The 20,773-nt window shown below is 40.1% G+C and overlaps 1 protein-coding gene across 3 annotated transcripts in view; it reads right to left on the bottom strand.

Annotated features, from left to right (window-relative positions):
• Nucleotides 1-20,773, bottom strand: part of LOC124776200 (signal transducing adapter molecule 1) — a 61,394-nt gene that overhangs the window by 7,067 nt on the left and 33,554 nt on the right. For all 3 annotated transcript variants that reach the window (XM_047251032.1, XM_047251033.1, XM_047251034.1), the window contains 3 exons: nt 18,437-18,539; nt 10,668-10,741; nt 6,613-6,815 (listed from right to left, as the gene is read on the bottom strand). In XM_047251032.1, the coding sequence (XP_047106988.1) occupies nt 6,613-6,815; nt 10,668-10,741; nt 18,437-18,539 (380 nt within the window). The remainder of the gene's footprint in view (nt 1-6,612; nt 6,816-10,667; nt 10,742-18,436; nt 18,540-20,773) is intronic.

The following is a 20,773-nucleotide window of genomic DNA, read 5'->3' as shown; positions in this document are numbered from 1 at the left end:
TACAACCAGAACAGCATGGTTTACTCGACTGAACCCACAGGGAGATTGCTTTACAAGAATTTATGGATACCATGTGAAAATTATTCAGGAATGACAAAAATCACAATTTTCTGTAGTTACCATCCTGGCAATTTGCATACTTCAAAAGCACGAACTTTAACTTAATACTTTGTAAAGTATGTATATAATTGTGCAATTGATAGGAATCTCAGACCACAGACTACTATTAATGCAATATCATTCACAATTATCCATTTCTTTTAAATGCCTTTTAAGGAATTAGAGAGATTAATTTCACTGTATAACTAATTTTTTTATGCTTTTTAAATTTTATAATGAAATGGCAATAGAAAATTTGTGCTACAAATGTATTTTCACTAATGAAGTTTTAGCTACTCTTGTCCTGAATTGACATGTATATATAAAACATTGAAAGTTGACCATTAATTTCTTTACTTTAAGACTCTTCAAGACTGGACATAATTCTTTTATTATGATACTCAGTGATTTCTTAAGAGATTCGTTTTTGCACTAACGTTGGTGCATACACTTTTTCTTTGTCAAGTGCTACCATTTTTATTCTCTCATCAATTACTTCAGTTGAAGGCATGCTGGATACTGTACTAGCAGAAATTTTATTCTTGCCAAATGGAAACAGTAGATGACATCTGAAGCTGGTTTGTGAAAGTATGCACGTGTTCATTTTCAATGGCTATGGAAGTCCAGTTTTAAAGATAGTTATGCTGCAATGTCACAAATATTAAACTTGCTCAATTCCCATCTCTGGATAGATCATGTTTTAAAGTAAACATTAACTATTTAATATCTTTCAGCATTTTAATGGCTTCACTCAAATTATACAGGGCAGTCACAAACAGTCTGAAAAGCTTGTAATGGTCTCTAAGGGTGGGTTGTGCTGAGAAATAATTGTTAAGAGAAAAATCTGACGTGATGTGCCGTTTCCGAGTTAATTAGCTTTAAAGTCAGCCATTCAGACTGTTACATGTGCAGATTCAAGTAGCCCACTAGATATGGTGTCGCAAAATGTGTTCTCCTTTTGGTTTCCTAAAATCAAACGAGATGAAACAAAAACTGGACATACAGCAGCAACTTTGTCCTGCTGCCTTCTAGTCCCTGCAAGCTTCACCACACAGTGCTCCTCTCTCTCCCCATCTGTACCTGCCATGCTTCCTCCCCCTTCCTTGCCCCACTCCAGACTGCCGTTTTTGTTCAACACAATAGTTGCAGTCTACTTCGAGAGGTTGGGAGCCTGGAGATAGCACCCATGTGCGTGGGAAGATTGACTACCTTTTTTTTTTCTTACTTTTGTGTGTGTCAGTGCCCTTTTCCTTTCTTTTCTGAAGGAGGCTTTGGCCAAAAGCTCAGTGTTTAACAATCTTTGTTGTGCCTGTCAGCAACTCAATGCCTCATCTTTATGGTGAGTAGCAATCTACGATTTTAATTGGTTGTCCATAAGAAGATCAAACCATATAGGACATACAGTGAGTAATTGAGCCATTAAAATGTATGTGTAAAAATAGTTAATGGCTCATAGTTAATTTGAAATACACCAAAGGACCAATTGTTTCAAACTTGTGTTAAGGTTTGCATCTAACATACCACTAGAGGCCAATAATCCTGGTTGACAGGCACATTGAGTACTGAATTTTGGTTGCCCTACTTCATGGTGTGCATTGGTTTCATGACTCTTCCCAAGAAGATTTTTTAAAGTACAAAGGTCACTCAGAAAGTAATGCACCAAATTTTTTTCTCCCTCAGTCAACAACAATGGTACAAACTCAAAACTTTAGGTATGCAATATCTGAAGTTTCCAGAGTGTGTGCACAAACTTTCTGTTTCCTCTGGCAGGTAGTATAACTGCAGCAACATTTCAAACTGGCATCTGTACATGATGTACATTATAAGCAGTGTGCCACCATTGAATCTCTCGCTGCAGAGAAAGAAACTGTAGGGAACCACCACAAAACATCTGTGTAGAGTTTATAGAGCATCTGCAGAAGAACAGTTAGTACCTGAGCAAAGAGGCTGAGGTCATTTCGAGAAATTACAGACCAATATTCCTAATTTCAGTTTGCTGTGGAATTCTTGAACATATTCTCAGTCCGAATTCAATAAATTTTCTTGAGACTGAGAAGCTTATGTCCAAAAAATCACCACAGTTTCAGAAACCATCACTCCTACAAAACTCAGCTTGTCCTTTTCTCAAACAAACTGCAAACTATGGATGAAGCGCAACAGGCAGACACTATACTACTAGATTTCCAGAAAGCATTTGCTATAGTGCCCCATTGCAGGCTGTTGAAGGTATGAGCACATGGAATAAGTTCACCGATATGTCAGTTTCTCAAAGCCTTTTTTTTAAATAACAGAACCCAGTATGTTGTTCTTGACACCGGGTGTTCATTAGAGAGAATGGCGTCATCAGGAATGCCCCCAGGGACTGTGATAAGACCGTTGTTCTCTATATACATAAAAGATTTCAAACAATGGAAACTCCAGGTAGGAATAACAACAACATAGGAAAAGACAGATTGCTAATTACCAATAAGATTGCATTCCGGCCCGTGATACTGGAGTTAGCAGTCATGTATGCACGAGGTGTGCTTGCTTGCGTCTTCATCAGTAATAAAAACATGCGGTATACAAGGAAAAGGGTGAAGGTGACATATATGTTGATTTGCCAAAGTCTTTATTAGCATTTTCAGTAACATGATATGTTCGGTATGCAATGATGTCACGATCAACAAAGCTTTCCAGTCCGGATACATTAGGTACGCCTGTTCCACCACGTACAACAGCGACTGTTAGCCATCCATTTCCGTGGGTAAACGAATCATTGATGTCGATGCTGAAGTTCAGTCTGCATCCACAAAAGACTGCAGGTCCGTCCAGTAGAGCGTGTGCAGCGACAGATTTGATCGTATTCTTTTTCTTGTCGGCCGCGGATGTCGTCATTTCAACGTCTTCAATTGTTTTATATATAGTCTGTCTTGCACGACGACGGCGACTGTATCTTCTGTATGGCCACTGCGCGGCCATAAAAGCGAGCGCTGACCGCGGAGCGGATCATTCGCGCTGCTGCTGCTGCACAGGCAACTGCATTGAACGCTGCCAAGATGCCATACAGAAGATACAGTCGCCGTCGTCGTGCAAGACAGACTATATATAAAACAATTGAAGACGTTGAAATGACGACATCTGCGGCCGACAAGAGAAAGAATACGATCAAATCTGTCGGTGCACACGCTCTACTGGACGGACCTGCAGTCTTTTGTGGATGCAGACTGAACTTCAGCATCGACATCAATGATTCGTTTACCCACGGAAATGGATGGCTAACAGTCGCTGTTGTACTGAGCGCTTGACCTTTGACCCCGCCGATAAGGCGGCTCAAGGCCATCTTGGCAGCGCGCCAGCTCCCGAATACTGACAAGCAGCGTACGCGGGCACCTAGTATGACTAGTGCCCGCGTACGGGATAACGCTCTGCTGGCACTGTGAAATTTTCTAAGTCCCTTATCTCTCGTCGCGCCACTGCGCGGCCATAAAAGCGAGCGCTGACCGCGGAGCGGATCATTCGCGCTGCTGCTGCTGCACAGGCAACTGCATTGAACGCTGCCAAGATGCCATACAGAAGATACAGTCGCCGTCGTCGTGCAAGACAGACTACATATAAAACAATTGAAGACGTTGAAATGACGACATCTGCGGCCGACAAGAAAAAGAATACGATCAAATCTGTCGCTGCACACGCTCTACTGGACGGACCTGCAGTCTTTTGTGGATGCAGACTGAACTTCAGCATCGACATCAATGATTCGTTTACCCACGGAAATGGATGGCTAACAGTCGCTGTTGTACGTGGTGGAACAGGCGTACCTAACGTATCCGGACTGGAAAGCTTTGTTGATCGTGACATCATTGCATACCGAACATATCATGTTACTGAAAATGCTAATAAAGACTTTGGCAAATCAACATATATGTCACCTTCACCCTTTTCCTTGTATACACGTAATAGACGTAAGATATCTGTTAATGAAACTGTTTTTATATGGATTAAAGGTAAAGGTACCTGTGAATATGTGAAATTTGTAGGAGATTGTACATTGTATTTTCACAAATAAATTGAATTGTAGCGTAGCGTGGGTAAACGAATCATTGATGTCGATGCTGAAGTTCAGTCTGCATCCACAAAAGACTGCAGGTCCGTCCAGTAGAGCGTGTGCAGCGACAGATTTGATCGTATTCTTTTTCTTGTCGGCCGCAGATGTCGTCATTTCAACGTCTTCAATTGTTTTATATATAGTCTGTCTTGCACGACGACGGCGACTGTATCTTCTGTATGGCATCTTGGCAGCGTTCAATGCAGTTGCCTGTGCAGCAGCAGCAGCGCAAATGATCCGCTCCGTGGTCAGCGCTCGCTTTTATGGCCGCGCAGTGGCGCGACGAGAGATAAGGGACTTAGAAAATTTCACAGTGCCAGCAGAGCGTTATCCCGTACGCGGGCACTAGTCATACTAGGTGCCCGCGTACGCTGCTTGTCAGTATTCGGGAGCTGGCGCACACACACACACACACACACACACGCACGCACGCACGCACGCACGCACGCGCGCACGCACGCGCGCGGTTGTGTGCGTGTGTGTTTTTTACTGATGAAGACATGCCCGAAAACTTTATGCAAGTGTCTTAATTGTGCCTGTCTGCAACTGTGTGTCTTCTTTAGAGTAAGTAGTAATCTATCTTTTCCTACATTGTATATAAATGATTTGGGATTTGGGGCTAGGATGGGCAGCAATCTGCAATTGTTTGCTGATGACGTTGTGGTTTACAGTAAGGCGTCAATAGTGGAGTGGCTGTAGGAAGATACAACATAACTTAGTCGAAATTTCTAGTTGGTATGATGAATGGCAGCTAGCTCTAAATATGGGAAAAATGTAAGTTACTTCAGATGAGTAGGAAAAACAAACCTGAAATGTTTGGATACAACATTATTAGTGTACTGCCTGACACAGTCACGTCATTTAAATATCTGTGCATAATGTTGCAAAGTGATATGAAATGGGACGAGCAGGCGAGGAATGTGGTATGGAAAGCGAATGGTTGTATTTAGTTTATTGTGGGAATTCTAGGGAAGTGCAGTTCATCTGTAAGGGAGACTACATACAGGATGCTGGTGCAACCTGCTCTTTAATACTTTGGGACATGCACCTGGTCAGACTAAAGGAAGACATCGAGGCTATTTGGAGGCGGGCTGCTAAATTTGTTACCGGTAAGTTCAAACAACAATAAGTGTTATGGAAATGCTTCAGGAACTGAAATCTGAATCCCTGGAGGAAAGGCAATTTTCTATTTGAGGAACACTGTTGAGAAAATTTAGAGAACTAGCATATGAAGCCAAATGCCGAATGATTCTATTGCCGCCAACATACATAGTACATAAGGACCAACAAGGTAACATACGAGAAATTTGGGCTCATAAGGAGGCACACAGACAATTGTTTTTCCCTCACTATTTTCAAGTGGAACAGGAAAGGAAATGACTAGTAGTAGTAAGGGTATCCTCCACCATGCATTGCACTTTGGTTTGCATAGTATCTATATAGATGAAGGCGGTTTGGCAGAGCTCTAAGGTTTGCAGCATACTGCCACATCTGACAAGATGCAGCTTGCTGATTTGCTCTTTTGTGATGCCAATAGACATATGTGAACACATTACCCAAACTCGAGAAGCGCTTCCATTTACTTCAGCACCATAACATCCTGGATGATTGATTCAATATAGGAAAAGAGATTATGTAGAAAAGTAGGGAGTGTAGAAGAAACAGAATTCTTTCTTATGTGTGTGTTCAAACAATGGAAAATCCAGGATGGAATATATTGTTGTGTGTACGTTCATTGTGTTCAGTAATTAACTGTTGAAGGAAATAAAATGTAGTGCATTATTTTATGTGTGACTCATGTATTTAGGAATGCTGTTTGGAGATTATTCACACACACTGACAATTCAAGGCCCTTCAAAATAAAGCCCTACATTCTTCAGTGCTATCCCATTCACATGTTACACCAATACTACAAAGGGCAGTTAACTAGAAACCTATAATGCAGATTTTATCCATCTATGAATCTGTAGGCCAGCATCCAAACAAACTACTGACTGTTTGTATACCTCTTCTGTCTTACTCTATTTTAGATAACCAATAGATAACCAATTTACTGACGTCTCTCTTTGTTACAGTTACGTACTAACTCATAAGGAAGTACTGCACAATTTCACTATTGTCTTGAACAGGATTATATTCCCCTCATATTAATTTAGCTTCCTCTTATTTATATTTTGAAAGTGGCAGAACCCTGCAATTTTCGTGCACCTACGTGTACACAACTGCCTCGTCAGTTTTTGTAGGGTGCCACTGTGTCTTTGAACTCTTAAGCAGAATTAATATACTTTTTGTATATAGTTGACAAAATTAAAAATGTAGGTACACATTATATTACAAAGATGCATAAATAAAGACAAAATGAAGAGTAGCTATACTATAAAGAAGCTTACTTAAAGGTATTACAACACACTGCTGTATATACTCACATTCGCTGGGGCTTGATGTGGGTAGCCGAAAAGCTTAGGCATTGTATGGTACTGCCCACTCATTGGTGCAGGCTCTCTCATTAGGGTGTGGTACAAGTTGAGGGCCTCCACAAGATCAGTGCTCAGCTGTGTAAGCTGAGCATGCTTACGATCAACTCTTTCGAGCTCTTGGTCTATAAGTGGACCCATTGTATTAACTTGCTCTGAAAATTGAAAGCAACAGCTTTAAATAAAATTTGTCTGGACAACACAATTTAAGATTATACCTATACACTAATCTACAATTTTCAAGGGTACACTAAAGTAGAATCTATTATTTGTTTATACATTACTGAAAGCTGAAACAATATTTTTGCAGCACTTTTTCCACCTGGATGATAGTGATATATTAGTACTGCTTTTTACTTTAAAAGACTTGGTGGAGTGAGATGTCAGACAAACCTATGACATAAAAGAATTTTTCAAACAAGAACTGGAGGCAAAGCAACTGCACCTCAGATCACCAGTTACACTTAGAACAAACTGAATTCTTGAATCAATTTTTTAATGGGCGGAGCAGGCAAAATAGTAATTTGAAATTAGCAAATGCATTCCCATATGCTACAAGATGTTAGCACATTTCAGGCAGTCGCAGTAGAACTTACGAAAAGAATAGAAAGTTAATTCGTAAAACAATGAAGATAACAAATAATTTACACAGAATGTTTCAGGATCCAAGTTATACACTTGAGTGAAGTGCAATTGGCCACTGTCAACAATAAACTGCAGCCAACTTTGATTTTAGTTGTTTTTCTGATTCTAAGGCTTCAGTGTGCCTTGATTACTAGCAGCCATCAGCATGTGTTGTTTTGGGTTCAGCACGGACTATGAATTGTTTGAGCTCACTGGCCCCATGTCTATGAACATCAGTTTCTAACAAGGAGATATCTGCACCACAATACCTTTATGTATTTTATCAACAATGTCAAGAAATGATGTCACCATTCTGAGCTGTTAACGACTGAACATGTGATGTAGGGACAAAGGATTTTGAGAATGTCATGAGATAATTAGTAATGCACCATAACTAGTATGCACACTACATCATACACCACAGGCATACATATATGAAGCGCAGAGAGAGAGAGAGAGAGAGAGAGAGAGAGAGAGAGAGAGAGAGAGAGAGAGAGTGTTTGCACATTGCATGTCCCTGATCTCCCAAACTCCCAGATTGATTTCAACCACATTTGGCACAAGAACAGCAGGCCACACAAGTATCAGCACTGTGGGGTCTATAACCTGCTAGTGCCAATGCGAGCGCAAGTACAGACAAACCAAGTTTTCTCAGTCCCTGGCATATAGGCTGCCCTGCACAACAGGAATGTTGTGTGGGAACAGTATCAACCAACCTACAGATCAGGGGAAAGAAGCAGTTTTCCAGATCCTAAGATGTAGGCTGTCCTGCACAACAGATGTGTTGTGTTGTAGTAGTAGCCTACTTTGTCGACTTGCTTTCAACACAAACCTGTATGTTAGGGGAAAATACATGATTTTCAAGTCCCTGATTTTTAGCCTGCCCTGCACGACAGCCATGTTGTTGGACTGTATAAGCCTGTTTTATTGATCTGTACTGCAGGGGATACATGTGCCGATGAGCATGGATGGAGACTGATTAAGATGAGTAGAGGAAGGGATGAAATGAGCAAGAGGGAGGAGAAAATGGACGAGGGTGGAGGGAGAGATGCATGAGGCAGCTGAAAGTTGGAGACGGCAGGTGGAAAAATGAAGAGGGGGAGGCAGAAGGATATGGTCAGCAGGGGGGGGGGGGGGGATATGGGGCAGAAGGGGTGGAGGAAATGGCCAAAAAGAGAGGAGGAGAAGATAAAGAGAGGAGGAGAAGATAAAGAGAGGAGGAGAAGATAAAGAGAGGAGGAGGAGATAAAGAGAGGAGGAGGAGATAAAGAGAGGAGGAGGAGATAAAGAGAGGAGGAGAAGATAAAGAGAGGAGGAGAAGATAAAGAGAGGAGGAGAAGATAAAGAGAGGAGGAGAAGATAAAGAGAGGAGGAGAAGATAAAGAGACAGAGACAGTGGGGAGGACAAGATAAAGAGATCGAAGTGGGAGGATGAGGTCACCAGACGGAGAGAGGAAGAGGTTGACACAGGGAGAGGGAGGAAGTGCTGTGTTCAGTACATGGTTCTAACACACACATGGACAAAGCCATGGGGAAGAGGCTAATAATCATATAAAGGGTATTCAGGGATGACAACTTATGAGTGAACCACCTTCAGAAGCAATGGGCACGAACATGCAATTTCACACCCGATACGAAATTTGTTCTGTAATTTTGCATTCAACACCGCTGAAGTATGAAATGCTATGATGCTGCCTTCTACCTTAAATGTTGTGGTTATTTTAACAGACAATACTGTCTAAAATTATTATAACTTATAAGCTGCTGCTGATGGATGTTTGCACCATGTTTTTTCTATGAAAATTTGGGTTGACTAACCAGTAACAATCTTGTAGGACTTCTGTATGTCTGCTGGCACACTCAATTTGAGTGGCTTGTCAGTTCTGTGACCACTCCTACAGAACTGTTGGCACACTACTTTCTGTGAGCAAAACAACCTCTGGTTTCAACATAACAGGGCCTAACCTCATTTCAGTGTTAGCACAGTTGCTACTTTTGTGAAATTGTGGATAGGTTTAGCAAAACCTGTTGTGTGGAAAGTACATTTGTCTAATTTAAGATTTTTTTCCCATCCCTGCTTCTGGGGACTGCCAGGCGAGTAGTGCACAGCACACCAGTACCACCAGAGTTGAGTTATTTGCTTCAATCATTTATGTATGTCATGAAACTGAATTCTGCCAAGCATTAAAGAGTTGAAAGAGGACCAAATGTACACAACAAATATGGAAAAACCATCACCACCTGCTAATCACTACTGTTGATAACATAACAAAACAGTTTCTTAATTTCATTTTTAACTTAAGTCTGCTACACCTTTTCTGTGTATGCACTCCTGTTCTGCATTTTAAACTGTCTCATTGTTTGCAATCTTGCCTTTCTATGAACTGAAAGCTTTATTTCATGCAGATCATATTGATAGTACTAGAGCTTTTCTCACATGGTTCTTAATGGTGGTTTATATAAAAACCTAAGATTATATTTTGGTTATCTGTGACATGTATATTTTCCCTGTTCTAAATTGGTATATACTATTCTTTGTTTGGATATTTCAGATATTCTTGTAAGTGAATGTTCTAATTTTTTTGTACATGATTATTTTGAACATTCACCCTAACTGTCGTATATCCATAGCTAACAATGAGTTTATCTGTGAGTGTGCTTCCCAGGTATGGTTTCAGTGTCCATTACACTTTCCTGAATATCTACACAAACACAAAGAAACAGATTACCACAGACCATAAAGTGTGCTTAAAAAATAAAAAAAAAAAAAAATAAATAAAAAAAAAAAAAAAAAACAACAGTGAAGAGGAATGAGGCATGACGATGTTAAGAGAGACCCAAGAGTGGAGTGTTATCTATGACAGAAAGATGAAAAAGTAGGAGAAAATTTTGGCAACAGTCTGCAGAAATTAAGACTGGAACAAAAACCCAGGAACAGGTTGTACTGTCCCTTTAACCACATGAAAGATACTACATATTTATATCTCAACCAACAGCACATACATGATGTCGCAGAATACACAATACTTCAGCCCGCTGAGTAACTCCTGTAGGGAGAGCAAAGGCAAGATTAGACTATCAGAAGATTCAAAGTGGCATTTAAGCAGATATTCTTGCCATGTGCCATTAGTAAATCCTAATATGTTAGCAATAGGAAGTACATTCTGTCATGGACTTTGCAGTAGTTTACTGGGTACAGATGTAGATGAATACAATAGTGCCATCTCAACAGTCCTGATGAGAGAAACTTGGAACAAGTTGATATAGTGGTTTTACCTAATGACAAAATGACAAAACAAAAATGAAGCATACCATACAATAATCTGAGTTAACACACATGTAATTCTGATATAGAATGAATCGGGGCAAACAAGACAACTAACCTTCTAATCTCAGCATTTCTTCTGTATCGGCATGATCTTCTGTAGGGTCAGCTTCATGAAGTAAATGCAGTAACCTAAAGGGGAATAAATACAAACTTAATACATACAGTAAAAATAAAAGAAAATAAAAAATATAAGGAAAGTAACTTTCAAGTCAATATGGAAATGGATAGCCTGGTACAATGTAAACAAAGGTAATTACTCATCAAACAGTAACGCGTACGCATGCACGCAGCTTCCACGCACACGCAACCCCCACCCAAACACACACACACACACACACACACACACACACACACACACACACACACACACACACACACACAACCTGTATGGCTACATTGCACCAACTGAATACATTGTACCAGGACTGCAGTTCTAAGTGATGAATTGTGTCAGGTAGAGTGAACAAGGGGGAAAAAATGAGGTGGGGAGTAGAGTGGGAGGGTCGGTGATGGTAGTTGACAGGTGGGAGGGAGGCAGCAAGTGCATAGGTCAGGAATGCAGGAGGGAGAGGCACCAGACACATGAAACAGGAATGTGACACATGCACTGGCATCTTTGAGTCCATGCTGCACACTATGACAGTGGCGTGGAGTACTGGACTGGGAGGGGATAAAGGAAAAGATGAAGGTGAGGCTGTGAGGAAGATGGTGTAGACATAGACTGAGTGAAATAAAGGTCCTGGAGCAAGGTGGAGGTGAGTGGGGGACAAGGGGCTAGTGTAGTTTGAGGCCAGGAGGAAGGATGTGTTGGCAAGGATAAGGGTTTAGAGTGGCCACCCACTTCACACATCATTGAAAAGAAACCTTCCTAACTACAAAAAACCCCAAACCCTTGCCTGGTTCAGGTTCATTGACAATACAGGGCTATAACAAATGATTGAAGCGATTTCATAAATTCACTGTAGCTCCATTCATTGACATATGGTCACGACACACTACAGATACGTAGAAAAACTCAAAGTTTTGTTCGGCTGAAGCCGCACTTCAGGTTTCTGCCACCAGAGCGCTAGAGAGCGCAGCAAGACAAAATGGAGACAGGAGCCGAGAAAGCGTATGTCGTACTTGAAATGCACTCACATCAGTCAGTCATAACAGTACAATGACACTTCAGGACGTAGTTCAACAAAGATCCACCAACTGCTAACTCCATTTGGCGATGGTATGCGCAGTTTAAAGCTTCTGGATGCCTCTGTAAGGGGAAATCAACGGGTCAGCCTGCAGTGAGCGAAGAAACGGTTGAACGCATGCGGGCAAGTTTCACGCGTAGCCTGTGGAAGTCGACGAATAAAGCAAGCAGGGAGCTAAACGTACCACAGCCGATGGTTTGGAAAATCTTATGGAAAAGGCTAAAGCAGAAGCCTTACCGTTTACAATTGCTACAAGCCCTGACACCCGATGACAAAGTCAAACGCTTTGAATTTTCGGCGCGGTTGCAACAGCTCATGGAAGAGGATGCGTTCAGTGCGAAACTTGTTTTCAGTGATGAAGCAACATTTTTTCTTAATGGTGAAGTGAACAGACACAATGTGCGAATCTGGGCGGTAGAGAATCCTCACGCATTCGTGCAACAAAGTCGCAATTCACCAAAAGTTAACGTGTTTTGTGCAATCTCACGGTTTAAAGTTTACGGCCCTTTTTTCTTCTGCGAAAAAAACGTTACAGGACACGTGTATCTGGACATGCTGGAAAATTGACTCATGCCACAACTGGAGACTGACAGCGCCGACTTCATCTTTCAACAGGATGGTGCTCCACCGCACTTCCATAATGATGTTCGGCATTTCTTAAACAGGAGATTGGAAAACCGATGGATCGGTCGTGGTGGAGATCATGATCAGCAATTCATGTCATGGCCTCCAAGCTCTCCCTACTTAATTAACCCCATGCGATTTCTTTCTGTGGGGTTATGTAAAAGATTCAGTGTTTAAACCTCCTCTACCAAGAAACGTGCCAGAACTGCGAGCTTGCATCAACGATGCTTTCGAACTCATTGATGGGGACATTCTGCGCCGATTGTGGGAGGAACTTTATTATCGGCTTGATGTCTGCCGAATCACTAAAGGAGCACATATCGAACATTTGTGAAAATATCTCAAATAATAAAGTTATTGTAGAGCTGTGAAATCGCTTCAATCATTTGTAATAACCCTGTATTTTGATGATCTGGACCCAAGGGCAAGAGCCTCCACCCCAAATCATTTTCATTCCTCCGAATTTTCACCTCTCCCTTTTGCTTCATCTGGTCTTCCTACACCCAATGCGCAAATTTTACACAAATCCAATGACACTATCTGTACTTGGCTATCCAGGCCACTAACCAACAACAGTATCTGCATTTCGATAGCTGTCATCCTTTCCATACCAAACATCACTCCCATAGTCTGGCCATTCGAGGATGGCACATCTGCTGTACACTACATGGAGAGGCTTTATCCCAAGACCTTGTCCACAGATTTCTCACAAAATACCTTCAACCCCCCTTCCCCAACCTCCAAACCTCCCCCCACTTTCAAGAACCAGTTGCGAAGGAGCATCCCATCATCACCCAATATTTTCCTGTACTGGGAGTAGACTTATCAATCCTGGAAACAAGTACCAGTTGCTAGTTTCCTATCTAACAGTTTACAGGGGCAACAAAAATTTGATTTTCACTTTTTCACATAATTACTGACTGAATTTAAAAATTTAAAATGCTACTGTAATCTACATCTTAAGAGGTATAATCTTATGTTAAAAGTTTAGCATTATAACTCAAACGTTACCATTAGAAAATGTGTGTCTTGAGGCAGTGCAACTAATGGTGTGCAAATGATGGTGTTGTGGTCTTCAGTCCAGAGACTGGTTTCATGCAGCCGTCCATGCTACTCTATTCTGTGCAACCTGCTTCATCTCCAAGTAACTACTGCAACCTACATCCTTCTGAATCTGCTTAGTGTATACATCTTTTGGTCTCCCTCTATGGCTTTTACCCTCCACACTGTCCTCCAATACTAAATTGGTGATCCCTTGAAGTGCAAATACCCACACTTAATTCAGCCAATGTCAGAATAAGAGCATTTAGAAGTTGCAACAAACTAAGTATAATTTCAAATGTTTTTGTAGCTTTCTCACTTTCACAGTTCACACAAATTATTTACATTTTAACACATTTGTACAATACTCAGACGTCTGAAGCTATTTTATACATGGCAGTTCAATTCCTTAGAGAATTGGGGGTTTACTGTTCAATTAATAAGCTGCTGTGCCTATCACAAAGGAACTTCACTCTGATTTTTAAAAAAATTATCACATTTCTTTCATTAAGTTACTAACATTTTCTTTTTAGTTTATTTTTTTCTTATCAAATGATGATCTTGAGTCCATAGTTTATTTCAGAAAGTACAGAACTTCACAGCATGTTACGATAGTTCAATTACAGAAGTCTTGTCATTCAGTCTCACAAAGATAAAACATTACATTTAACTTTCAGACATGTAATGTTTCATACTATTGCTGACAAAGTAAATAATCTGGTAGTGAGGGCAATGACACACAGATTAGTAGAGGCATACACTGAGGTCACAAAGGACATTGGATACTCGCTAATATCATGTCCGACTTCTTTTGCCTGGCACAGCGCAGAAATTCAACATGGCATAGACTCAACATGTCACTGGAAACCCCCTGCAGAACTATTGAACCATGGTGCAAATAACCGTCCATAATTATGAATCTGTTGTCTCAATTACGTCTGATAAATTTTCAATAGGATTCATTTCAGGCAATCCTTTTCTCGAATTGACCAGAATGTTCTTCAATCCAATTGTGAACAACTGTGGCCCAGTTGCATAGTGCATTGTCACCCATAAAAATTGTATCATTGTTTGGTAACAAGAAGTCTATGAATGGCTACAAACTGTCTCCAAGTAGCCGAACATAACTATTTCCAGTCACTGATCGGTTCAACTGCACCAGAGGACCCAGTCCATTCCATGTAAACCCATCCCACACCATTGTGGAGCCACCAACAGTTCACACAGTGCCTTGTTGACAACCTGAGTCTATGGTTTCATAGGACCTGTGCCACACTAACCCTACAATCAGCTCATACCAACTGAAATCAGCACTCATCCGACCAGGCCTTGATTTTCTAGTTGTCTGGGATCCAACTGATATAGTCACAAGCATCAGAGAAGTGGGGCAGATGATGCCATGCTGTTAGCAGAGGCACTCGCATCTGTAATATGCTGCCATAGCCCATCAACACCAAATTTTGCAACACTATTCTAACACACAAGTTCATTGCATGTCCCACAATGATTTCTGCAGTTATTTCATGCAGTATTGCTTGTCTATAAGTGCTGACAACTCCACACAAACCCCACTGCTCTTGGTCACTAAGTGAAGGCTGTCTGCCACTGCATTGTCTGTGGTGAGAAGTCATGCCTGAAATTTGGTATTCTTGGCACAAACTTGACACTGTTGATCTCAAAATATTGAATTCCCTAACAATTTCCAAAATGAAATGTCCCACAAGTCTAACTAACTACCAATCCACATTCAAATCCTGTTAATACCTGTTGTACAGCCATAACCAAGTTGGAAACCTTTTCAGATGAAACACCTGAATACAAATGATAGCTTTGCCAACTCACTGCCCTTTTAATCCTTGTGTACTCAATACTACTGTAATCTGTTTATATGCATAATGTTATCCCACACCTTTTTCACCTAGCGTATAGCCGCATAGCAGATACATGTAAAAATTTGCTAACAAATTTGTGGACTTATGAGTTCATACAAGCGTTAACTGCCGACAGATACAATGACTATTTTGTTTCAAAAATGTATGCTTCTTTACACAATAAAGATCTTTTTGTGTAATTCTATGGATAAATAAGCCATATAATACTAGAACCTTAAAAAATCACCACTGCCTAGTCTTCAAATGGGGGCTCTTTCTACACACAAAATTAACAGATGGATTCTGTAAAACCGTATGTAGCTGGTGAAACATATGTAAGTGCACTGGGTGATTTTAGGACAGTGGTTTGTTCAGGAAGGGTGCAACCTGGAAACTTCTGAAACTATATACATAGTCAGCTGGCTGTACAAGGGATATTTTGCCTTGTTAAGGATCCATTTAAATGGCCTTTCCAATCTGAGTATCTACATTGGGAAATGGTCATCAGAATGAAAATCACTACTAACTTTCCATGGAACAGTATCAAAAGAACAAGTAATAAGTAAGGTCAACAGATGAAAATTATCTTGTTGCAGTTATGAGTTGCAGACCTTGAATTGCAATGTGCTTTGTGAGGATGATAACCTCCATAAATGGACAGTAAAGGTAGGTGTTGGCACAGTATCACAGCACGTTATGTAGATTGAACTCTACATAGAAGAAAATGTGTGTGTGTGTGTATGGGGGGGGGGGGGAAGATGAGTTGCATTATGAGGTGCCTGAGAACCTCTAGGGAGATTCAATTACTAGTTTAAAGAGTACTCCTTTCTTTCCAGTGACTCTTAGGTTCTGATGACTACTGTTTGTAATTCAGTGATAAGTGGAACAGCACTGGGGTGATACATGCAATATGCAAATACAGAAACCCGACTGGGTGTGCATCAATATTTTTAAAATGTATGTCCTGGAGACGAAGTATAAAATCGAGACTGAATCACTTCACATTCCAATGAACTGCAGCAGACATTTTAGCAACGAGGTTTATTTTCATCTTTTTGTCTTGGTGGCAAGCCCATGTTCCAGAGTATTTAGCCCATTTGAGACAATCAATAAACACATGTATTTTCCCCAGTTATAGGAAATACTTAATAGCTCTTGCACAGCTTCCTATAACTGAGTAAAACTAACAACTGGGATGTGAGCAATTCCCCTGGAGTATTTACTCCCAAAAGTCATAAACCCCATCGACAGAGGACACACTATAATTTTTTTTTACAAAGTAGAGGATTAAACCCAATAGTTGCCACTGACATTTGCTCAAATATTACAATTAAGGGGATTTATAACAAGAACCCAGCTTTTCCATACCCATACCTAGCCTTTACTGGTTGAACAATCTTTCTTCATTTTAACAGTTTCATTTTTGTTTGATGAAATGAGATAACTGTAAATATTAGACACCATAAAAAATGTCATTAATGATTACCAGTACAAGCATGCATTCTTGTGAGTGCCCTTTGCACTATGACAACAAAGAACATAATGAAATTCAACATGAAGCTGACACAAGTGCTTGTAAAGATACATCCAGGTCAGTACTATCACCAACTACTAGCAACTACAATAATGAGGCAAAACGTAATCAACACCTACTTAATAGTGTCCCACCCTGTCTTTGGAGTGCAATACAGTAGCAATTTTGTGTGGCCCAGATTTGACGAAGCGCTGATAGGTTTCTAGAAGTATGTGGCAAGTTGTGGAATAGGCTTTCAACGGTATCTGAGAAGTTCCATCATGTTCAGATTAGATGAGTTTCATGGCCAAGACATCAAAGTGAGTTGACTATCATGCTTCTCAAACCACTGTAGCATGTTTTCAACTTGTGACAAAAATTTGTCCTGCTGGAAGATGCCACTGCCGTAGAGGAGGTATTGAGGCAAATGGGATGCAGGCTGTCTGCTAAAATGTTCACACAGTGTACAGCTGTCATGGTGTCTTTGATTAATACCTATGGAACCCCAGGCAGATGGCACACACAGCACAATATTGCTCTCAACAGTTTTCATCTGCAGCATGGTGCACGTTTCTAGTAACCATTTGCCTGGATGATGACATATCAGGACCCGGTAATTGGCCTGGTATAATATGGAACATGATTCATCCAACCAGGTGACACCTTTTGCTCTACCAACTTCCAACATACTGATGGAGGATGGATCCACAATCCAATATCAATGATCCTGTGCCCACTGCAATTGTAACTGATGACTTTATTGGGTGAACATGGGAATACAAAGAGGTTGTCTGCTGCAGAATCTAATGTTCGATAATGTGGACTGAACAGTGTGCTCTGAAACACTTGTGCCTTCACCATCATCGCTCTCTGGTCATATCTGCCAGATATCACTGCCTATCCTGCTTTACAGTTCAGGTAAGCCTTCAACTTCCACATTCTGTGGTGAGATGTGGACGCCAACACTTTCCAGAATGAGATTTTCACACTGCAGTGGGGTGTGTTGATAAGTGCCAGGAAGTTTCAGGTCCAACACCTTGCCACTTACTCACGGTTTTGCAATCCTTCGATCACTTCCTACAGATGTACAAGACAGTAGCATGCCTGCAACTGACCAGCTTTGCTGTTTCTGAGATTCTCATTCCCAGGTGCCTGGACGTACTAATTGGCTCTTTGTCAAAGTCGCTTATGTCAGTGAACTTGCCCATTTTGCAGCTGTACCACTGAGAAATAATTGCTCCATTCACATATGTGCTTTGCTTTTATACTTTTTTCAGTGTTTTGTACCTGCAACACTACCAGTCAGCATCCAACCTTCTAGTGAGCAGTTGTTTTATGTTTCAGTTCATCAGTGTATATATCCCTAGCTGCCATTCCATACCCCTTTGACAAAGGAGGAATTACACAAGATTTCACTACACAAGCAACAAGAAGTAATTTGTTACTGCTCACAAAAGAAAGTAACATATTAAATGCAATTGTGTTTCACATTTCTTCATGTAACCAAACATAAAGACTATATATTACGAATTTAGTTTGTAAACTGTTTTTCTACAATAAACTTAATTTTTCAACAGAACTAACTGACCTATCAATTTTTTGTTCATCAATTTCTACTTCCTCAAGTTCTTCAACTGTCTTTACTTCAACAGCTTCATTGAACTGTACAGATTTTCTTGGCTGCTCAGCTTCTGAAATTTACAACAATAACACAAAATGAAAAATTTGCACTTTATTCTACACGAAGATATGTGCATTTCAGCTTATATTTTCATATCTTATTTCTAAAAATGATAAATCACAATCTTTATGGTTTAAACAATGAAAAACTGCACCAGTTACTTATTTTTCATGTTTAGAACACAACACATTCTGAGAATTTGTTCTCATTTTCAGGTGCATTTGTTTACATAAACATAAATATTTTTTGTGACGTTTGCATGTGTGATTTTCTGGCCCGCTTGCACTGTAGTTATTCTTTTGAGTTTATACTGCAACGGAAAATCAGACAAATGAATCTTGGAATGTTTTTTATATGCTAATGTTCGCAACAGCATTATCTATTCCCTACTTACAGGTATTGTGCTCCTCCATTTACCCTGAATATGACACACACACAAATCACATATGCTGTTTGTTTTTGTAATCACAACATGCTAAACAGATATTACAGCAGTACGGTTTCCAAAGAGTTTGTATACAATCAGAGGTGTGAAATTTTTAAGTATTATGTTATATATGTAAAATTGTTTATAATAAAGTTTATTTTACAATTACTGACTACTGAATATCAATTATGTTTCTGAAACTTCCTGGCAGATTAAAACTGCATGCTGGACCGTGACTCGAACTCGAGACCTTTGCTTTTTGCAGGCAAGTGCACGCACTGCTGCAGAGTGAAAATTTCAGTCTGGAAACATCCCTCAGGCTGTGGCTAAGCCATGTCTCCACACTCCACAATATCCTTTCTTCCATGAGAGCTAGTTCTGCAAGGTCTGAAGGAGAGCTTCTATGAAGTTTGGGAGGTAGGAGACAAGATACTGGCGGAAATAAAGTTGTGAGGATGGGTCGTGGGTTGTGGTTGGGTAGCTCAAATGGCAGAGTATTTGCTCGCGAAAGGCAAAGGTCCCGGTGCACAGTTTTAATCTGCCAGGAAGTTTCGTATCGGTGCACACTCTCCTGCAGGAAAACTTCATTCTGAATTACATTTCACTTCATTGAAGCTGTTGACCAGAGTCTATGGGGGTAATGACATATTTATGAAAATTACAAAGTTATCATATGCAGGATGAACATTTGAAGAAATTAACTGACTGATCATCTAATTTGCCACTGAGAACTTTCTCTTCCTGCTTTTTGTCGTGTACAAAGATTTCCAGCTTCTCAATTAAACCCACTGTATATGTGACTTTTGGAAGTGGTGAAGTGTATTAAGATCTTCTATGTTTCTGAATGGGTGTCCAGTGCTCTTTTTTTATTTTTATTGCTATGTTGATTCTGTAAAGCAGTTGGGAGGGTAACAATTCTAATTTGGAAGTTAGCATACAAAAAAAAAAAAAAAATTAAAGCTTTCGTTCATTAAGGACTTTTTCAGCATTAGACACACACACACACACACACACAAGCACAACATTCTATCCTGGATTTTCCATTGTTTGAAAAAAAAATTAAAAGATTCATTTGAGCAATTTTCCAATTGCAGCAAAACCTCAAAAACGTAACTACAGTACAAAAGGCAGAAAAACACACATGGAAACATTTTTTAAAAAAATATTTGTGTACACAAATGCACTTGAAAATGAGAATAAATTCACAAAACACATTGTACTAATCATGAAAAAATAAGTAATCCACGTAGGTTTTAATTATTTAAAATCATGACAGACGCAACTACAGGCTTTTCCATATACTTATCAGGAGTACAGAGAAGATAAGAAGAATATGTAAAATGAATACAGTATAGGAGAAACACACACGGAGACCAAATCCAAAGTAAAATTTATGGGAGAATTGAGCACAGAATTTGAAATAGACACAGGAGCACGACAAGGGGATCTACTGTCCCCAGTGCTCTTCAATTGTGCTCTTGAAAAAGTTGTTAGAGAATGGAAAAAAGCAGGTGCACCAGCACACAGACTGGGACCAAGACGTAAGGGCATAGAATTAGGCTGTTTAGCATTTGCTGATGGCACTGATCGCACAAGACTTTACCGATGCACAGAAACAGCTAGAATTATTACAAGAACACACAGCTAAAATAGGATTACAAACTTCATTTGAAAAAACAAAATTTATGACTGACATCAAAGATGCACCTTCTGATCTCAAAATTGGTAATAACTACATCTCTCGAGTAAAAGAATTTAAATATTTAGGTGAGTGGATTGCAGAAAACTGTAATGAAAAGAAATCTGTCGGATCAAGA

The sequence above is a fragment of the Schistocerca piceifrons genome, chromosome 2, assembly GCF_021461385.2.
Source record: "Schistocerca piceifrons isolate TAMUIC-IGC-003096 chromosome 2, iqSchPice1.1, whole genome shotgun sequence".
Lineage (NCBI taxonomy): Eukaryota > Metazoa > Arthropoda > Insecta > Orthoptera > Acrididae > Schistocerca > Schistocerca piceifrons.
Note: the sequence above shows the minus strand (reverse complement) of the source record. Positions and strands in the feature narration are given on the sequence as shown.